We start from the raw sequence: 7,135 nt of genomic DNA, 5'->3' as shown, positions 1-7,135 counted from the left end.
TGAAATGCGTACTTGAATTTATTAATAGTAAAAAACTATTTTCTAAATCTAAAGATTTATTTTATTATCCATTTTGATATAATTCACATATAAATTTATATTACCATTTTATCCATTTTTAATGAAATACGCTCTTAAATAATTTAGTTATAAAAAAATGATTTTATGGATTCAAAAGTTTTAAATTTATCCCCATCAATTTTAATGAAAGTTTTAAACTAAATCTTGATATTGTAATTTATATTTATACTCTTCATAATTTGATTTATTTTTATAAAAGTTGTCAAACAGAAATAAATATTCATTTAAAAAAATCATTTAGTAATATATAAATACGTTCAAATTATTATTTTACATTTGATATGTAAAATCTTTACCTTTTAACATCTTTGTGTATTTTCTATACATTTTCAAAAAAAAATCCATATCTTTTAAATTTTCATAAATCCAGCTTACAAACTATTTATAATTTTATACTTAAAATCCCAATGGCCGTTCAAAACAATAAAAATAAATAAATAAACTTAAAATCCCAATTTGAAAATTATAAGTATTTAAACTCCAATTTATTACCGAGAAGATATGGTAGGTCTTATAGGGTCTACCTACCAACTAATCATTGACTGGTCCAACATATACGGATAAACTAATATTTAAAAGTTTTCTGTAGGCGACTCTCTTCTTTTATATATTATATATATAGACATATTTAGTAAGACAGAGAGTAAACTAGATTTCTATCCTAAACAGCCAGATCGAAGGAACAACAGTCGGCGCTATCGCTCCGACGATCGTTGTGTCACCGGAAACATCTTTTATATCTTGTAAGCTCAATTGTTTTTGTTATTAAAGAAAATAATTGAATCTTGTAATGTTAGTAGATGATTAATTAAAAGTAATTTAGATTATTTCAGGGTTTTCATAATTTCACCCTCGACTAATGTTCGCATAAGCTCTATCTAATTATCATGGCATCTATTGTGGGATCTGTCATTAAAAGGTATGATCGATTTTGCGTAATTTGTTCTAAGTTTTTAACCTATTTGATCATACTCTTGTTTACTAAATGGTTATGTGACAGTGGACCTTATGCTAACGTGGAGGCTAAGCTGAGGCGTTTCTTGGTTGAATTAGAGAGTGCGGATAAAATACTTGGAATCCAGGTGCATTAACAAGGCCCTAGTATAACTAATTGATGTTTCATTCTTGGTGTATGCAAAAGACATTATTAATACTCTCTGTATCCTATTTCTCCAAAATAAACCTAAAAATCTTGTTTAGTACTTGACTTATGCCAAGAGAAAAGAAATTGCAATTTTTTGATGGGTGGGACATGGAATCTATCTGATTGTACAAAAGACATTCATCTATATTGAAAAAACGATCAATTTTTGGTAAAAGTTCATAAGATAAGAAAAAACGATCAATTTTTGGTAAAACTTCATAAGTTAAGAAAAAACGATCAATTTTTGGTAAAATGTTTCAGCACGACAGCTATTACCAATTAAAACCGGTTTTAATTACGAAAAAAACATTATATTTTTCCAAAATTTAACCACCAAATTATGAGTGATTTTTTTGCCACAAATAGGGATGTGAAAAAGTTTCGTGGGACCCCGTCCCGTTTAGGGGGAATATTTTTTAAAAATCGGGGGCGGGGACGGGGGCGGGGGCAAGGTTAACCCCCATTTTAATTTCGGGGGCGGGGGCGGGGATAGGCAATCCCGTCCCGAAGCTTCCATGGGGACCCCGTTAATAAATTACACATGTATTTATATATATTAAATATATAAATATAATAAACTATAACATGATTTTGAGCTTTCAAAATTCATTAAAAAACATGTTTTTAAATTGTTAGTATAATGTTTTTAAGATGTCATAGCTTTTTATTTTTAACATGTAAAATTCTACTATACATAATTATTTGTTACCTAAAAAATAGCTTCTTTTAGCGTAAATAACAACCTCTTTTAGTAAAAAAAAAGGACAACCCAAAATCAATCGGGGGCGGGGGAACGGGGGCGGGGGTAATAAAGGGGATTCGGGGGCGGGGGCGGGGGTAGGAAAGCTGAACATTTCAAGGGCGGGGGTGGGGGATGCACTCCCCGTCCCGTTTGCCCCCGTTGACATCTCTAGCCACAAATGCGGGTTATAGTGGTTGTGATAGAAATTTTATAAAAAAATAAGTGGTTTTTTAGCACAAATGAAAATTGGATTATTAAACCAGAAAAAGTGACAAAATATAGTGGTTTTTTCGTCATTATCCCCTCTATAAATGGTTTACTATATTACTTGTACTGCATTTTAAATTTCAATTTTTTTGTGATTATTCTATCATCCTGACAAAATTGTAATTTTTTGTGCCACCCAAAAAAATAGCAAAAAGATTGATAGGAACTCTCATTTGTTCAAAAGACGTTAATGCCCTCTATATTCTCATCATCGAAATTAACCATAAAAAGCTTGTCCAGTCTGGTCAAGTCATGTCCCCACTAGCAAAAATACAACCTATATGCCAATTTTCACCTTGAGTCAAACTTTAAAGTTATCTACCAACTTGATCAATTGGTCTTTGTTTTACCTCTCAACTATAACAAAAATGTATGCATGAATTATACATTTTGTGATTGTATTTTACACAAACTTTGATTATTATGTTTGTTAGGTTTGTGCATACAAAGATGGGAAAGTGATAATTGATACTGCAGCTGGAGTCATGGGAAAAGATGACCCTCGTCCAGTTCAACCCGATACCTTGTTTCCCGTTTTCTCTACAACTAAGGGTGTCACGACAGGAATGATACACTGGCTGGTCGATAAAGGGTATTTTCGTCAATTCGATATTTTTAAAACCCATAAGAGGAGGAACTATGTGTTATCATATCATGAAAGGAAATAATCATATGATATTTTTTTCATCACAGGAAACTGAAGCTTGACGAATATGTTGCGAACATTTGGCCTGAGTTTGGTACAAATGGAAAAGATCAGATAAAGGTTCTCTTGATCATCCCAACTCTTTTTTTTTTTTTTTTCCCTTATTCTTAATGTTATCTTTATAACCTGATACAACTTGAACACACATTAGTAGGGACAATTTCTTTATTTTGGTATATATTTTTTATAATGTATACAGGTTAATCATATACTTAATCATACATCTGGTTTGCACAATGCTCTTGCTGGCATTTCTGAAAATGATCCTGCGTTGTTTTGTGATTGGGATGAGTGTGTAAAACGTATTGCAATGGTGACACCAGAGACTGAACCTGGTTGTGAACAATTATATCATTACTTTTCGTATGGATGGCTATGTGGTGGGATCATTGAGGTAACATTTACATGCATCTTCTATTTTACGACTGTTTTTAGTGATATACGACGAGGGTAATTACGTCTTTTACTTTGAAAAGAAACTAGACTGAGTTTGTGTCCCATATAGTCCCACTTTGTTCGGCCTTTTGTGTCGTGTCATCATGTTCTACATGACTTGAAGATGCTTTTTTTTTTTTTTTTTTAATTATTTTCATTGATGTATATGTTATCTTAAAATGTGCAGCGTGTAAGTGGGAAAAAATTTCAGGATGTTCTAGAGGAAGCTTTTGTACGCCCCCTTAATGTGGAGGGAGAGCTTTATATAGGGATTCCTCATGGTGAGATTCAGGGAATAAGAATGACTTGTACTGTTTATTTATCAGTTTAGCCACCTAACTATTTTGTGTTCAGATTAAAGGTTAAACATTATACAGTTTTTTACCATTTAACAACTAATTTTCCTCGGTACCTGATTTTGGAAAAAAAAGTATTCAGATATAGAAATGAACATCGTGTTTTCATCATTTTATTAATTTAGCCACTAAAAACATCTCAAACCTATTCTCATTTTCCAATTTTTTTCCTATTTCTTCCCCAATTTCTTTCCAACCTTATCCTATTTATTCTCACATTTCGAGGGAAATAAATAGTATAACACCACTATTCATTTCCCCTAAAATATGGTTGAACTTTGAGTTGTCAGTTTTAATCGTTCTTTTTATATATTTATACATTATTAGGTTATTTTATTTACTAATTATAATTTAAATGTTATATTTAATACTTATAATATTGTATTATGTATTAAATTATATTAATTAATTATAAATATAAAGTTTATTTTTTGCTTATCAAACTCATATGAAAATTTAAATACATATTGAAAATTTAAAATAAGATAACGTATTTTACAAAAGCTTATAATTATGTGTTATAAATATAATCTTATTTATTTAATAGTATTGTAATGAAAACAATATAGATTATATATTTGTTAAAACCAAATTAGTAGAAGGTTGTAATTGACAATCTATATAAGTTGGAAAAATAAAATATAGGAGGGTGTTTGAGATTCCTTATTAATCATCTTTTTGACTTTTAACTTTTTTAAAAAGTTAAAAAATACTAATAGTTTGGTAAACTAAAAAGATATTTTAAAATCAACTTTTAGTCGAGAACAAAAAGTTGGTTGGAGAAAAGATAGAAATTCTTATCTTTTTGTGATTTTTAGCTTTTACCACTTAAAAATCATAAAAAACAAGTCAAACACATTTTAAACTTCATCTTTTAGAAAAAAGTTCTTTTGCAAAAAGGGTTTTTACAAAAAGGACTTTTATGTTTAAAAAGCAATTCCAAACACACCCTAAGAATATACCTTTTTGGGGTAAAAATAGGGTAAAAAATGAAGTAGGGTTGGAGATTAAATACTATTTACCTAATTTTTTACTCCATTTTTAGAGAAAAAATGGGAATGGGTTGAAGATGATCTAAACTGCCTTTGATTTTATAAGGGTTCTCACTATTTTTAGGAAACTAGCTTTTTAGAATGTCTTAAAGTTGCCAATTAATCGATTTTATTTTTTAAAACGGTAACAAATTCATGTTTTGTGCAGGGTTACTTTCCATAATCTCAGGCTGAATATGTGACCGCGCTTTTAAATTTTACACTTTTGGCTCATATTTTAAAATTTATTACAAATTTGGTCTGAATTTAAATTTTTTGTTACAAATTCACCCCCATTTTTTTTTTACAATTTCTTTTTTCTACAACTTTGGTTAGACATTTTTATAAGGGTTTATAAGATTTTTGTTCTTTTAATTTTTACAATTTAAAAAAAAAATTCTTTTAGAATATTTTCTTAATTTTTTTGTCCCAACTTTTACATTGGCAACATTGCCTTATATACATTTTCAAATCAACCTTTTTTTATTATGTCATGTGATTTTTAATCATGTTTGTTATTTCATCAAATCCAAGTCATGCGAAATCAACGAGAAAAAAATTGTTTGCTAATATATATATGAGGCAATGCAAAAGTTAAGAAAATATTGTAAGAGTATTTTTTTGAAAAAAGTTGGAAAAAACTTAAGAAAAGATCTTATAAACAATTATGAAAAATTCTTAAAAAAGTTAAAAAAATTAAAAAAATTGGGGCAAATTCTTAACAAAATTTTAAATTCGGATCAAATTTGTAATAAAATTTAAAATTTTGGTCAAAGTGTGAAATTTTAAAAGGGGGTGACCAATTCAACCTGAGATAGCATGTAACCATAACCATATACCGGGAAAACATGGGTTAATTACCTTTTTAAATCATAAAATCAGTCACTTAGCAACATTAAAACATTGTGAAAAGTTGGTTTCTAAAAATCTATAAAATGGTGAAACTAGGTTGTGTTTTTCTCTATATTGTCTTGATATACATGTACATTGTGGAATTTTAAACTACGAAAAATCTATAAAATGGTGAAACTAGGTTGTGTTTTTCTATATATTTTCATGATATACATGTACATTGTCAAATGGATATTTAAACTAGGAAAAGGTATATGATGGTTTAGTCACTATAGAAAAGAGTATGTTCGATAATTCATAAGAAATTTGGTTTTTATGCGAATAATCCAGGTGTGGAATCTCGTCTGGCAACTCTTACATTCGATACAACCGAATTCAGTACGTTTGCCGCTTTAGCGGGAAACACCGAGTTCAGGACTGCATCCGCCACGCCTTCCTCACTCACTGCGGAATTGGTTGAAGATCTTATTCACTTATCCAACACCATTGGTGTCCGCCGTGCCATACTACCTGCCGCCAACGGCCACTTCTCAGCCCGTGCATTGGCCCGCTACTATGCCGCCCTCATGGACGGCACCACCCCTCCCCACCACTCCTCTTCGTCTCTCCCACCACTCGGAAGCCACCCTCACCACCCCACATCCCCATCCAATAACCAAATCGATGAAACCAACAACGCAAGTGATGAAATCAATACTAAAATCTTTAGCACACCAAAATCAAAACTTCATGATGCATTCTTGGGTAATGGAGATTATAAGGATTTAATCTTGCCAAATGAGAAATTTGGGCTCGGGTTTAGGAGGGTTAACACAACCAATGGTTCAATGATTGGATTTGGTCATGCAGGCTTAGGTGGTTCAACGGGATACTGTGACATAAACAACCAGTTTTCTATTGCTGTGACTGTAAATAAGGTGTCTTTCATGGATATACCCACCTCGGAGATTATCCGGTTTGTTTGCTCCGAACTTGATCTTCCTGTACCTGAAGATCATGCAGGATCTTTGGAAGTGATCGACAAACCGGTGATCAATTAAATGGGGGTTTGATCAAAACATGCTCATACTTACATGAAAAGTATTTGAGGGAAACTTTATTGTACTTGTTTTTTATAGTACATTTGAGTTGAAACAGTTGAAGGAAGTTTACATTTATTGCGTGAAGTGACCTTCTATTCACTCATTTGTTTATTAATGTTATTATTGTTGTGATAAATATGATTGCAATATGGAAAAACTTAATGCTCCTGATAAAAACGTTTTCATCACACTTTGAATAAATGTTGTTATCGTTGTTGATTACAAAGTTTTGATTATGATTCATATATTAAGCGGGTCATCATCCCAGCGGATAATATTGTCTAGGTTAGAAATCACATTTGTTGTATTGTAATTTGCTTTCATTTATCGTCGATGGACAATAAGCTTCTGTCTCTTTCTTATATTGATTGTGAAGGATGGATTTTATTGTTGTAATTTCAAGTTTACAAAATAAAACTTTAGAATCGCCTATTAATTT

At 30.9% G+C, this 7,135-nt stretch overlaps 1 protein-coding gene across 2 annotated transcripts; it reads left to right on the top strand.

The window, feature by feature from the left end:
* Positions 1-702: 702 nt before the first annotated feature.
* LOC144997500 (uncharacterized) lies at positions 703-6,832 on the top strand. 2 transcript variants are annotated; one of them, XM_078957407.1, is made up of 8 exons: positions 703-824; positions 915-1,000; positions 1,082-1,163; positions 2,669-2,826; positions 2,928-3,000; positions 3,140-3,334; positions 3,563-3,656; positions 5,945-6,832. In XM_078957407.1, the coding sequence occupies exons 2-8, from the start codon at positions 969-971 to the stop codon at positions 6,652-6,654; spliced, it is 1,344 nt and encodes a 447-aa protein (XP_078813533.1). In that variant the 5' UTR covers positions 703-824; positions 915-968; the 3' UTR covers positions 6,655-6,832. The 2 variants fall into 2 exon arrangements, with proteins under 2 accessions (XP_078813533.1, XP_078813531.1); XM_078957405.1 differs by having other exon boundaries at positions 905-1,000.
* The last annotated feature ends 303 nt before the right edge of the window (positions 6,833-7,135 follow it).

Source organism: Lactuca saligna, chromosome 5, assembly GCF_052625555.1.
Source record: "Lactuca saligna cultivar CGN05327 chromosome 5, ASM5262555v1, whole genome shotgun sequence".
NCBI classification, from domain to species: domain Eukaryota; kingdom Viridiplantae; phylum Streptophyta; class Magnoliopsida; order Asterales; family Asteraceae; genus Lactuca; species Lactuca saligna.
The sequence above is the reverse complement of the archived record's forward strand: the minus strand, read 5'-3'. Positions and strand labels throughout refer to the sequence as shown.

Excerpts from the sequence above, each read along its gene's own strand:
- LOC144997500 (XM_078957407.1), top strand. The coding sequence starts at position 969 with ATGGCATCTATTGTGGGATCTGTCATTAAAAG. Across the intron at positions 2,827-2,927 it reads CACTGGCTGGTCGATAAAGG|GAAACTGAAGCTTGACGAAT; the intron begins GTATTTTCGTCA and ends TTTTCATCACAG. Across the intron at positions 3,001-3,139 it reads ATGGAAAAGATCAGATAAAG|GTTAATCATATACTTAATCA; the intron begins GTTCTCTTGATC and ends TAATGTATACAG.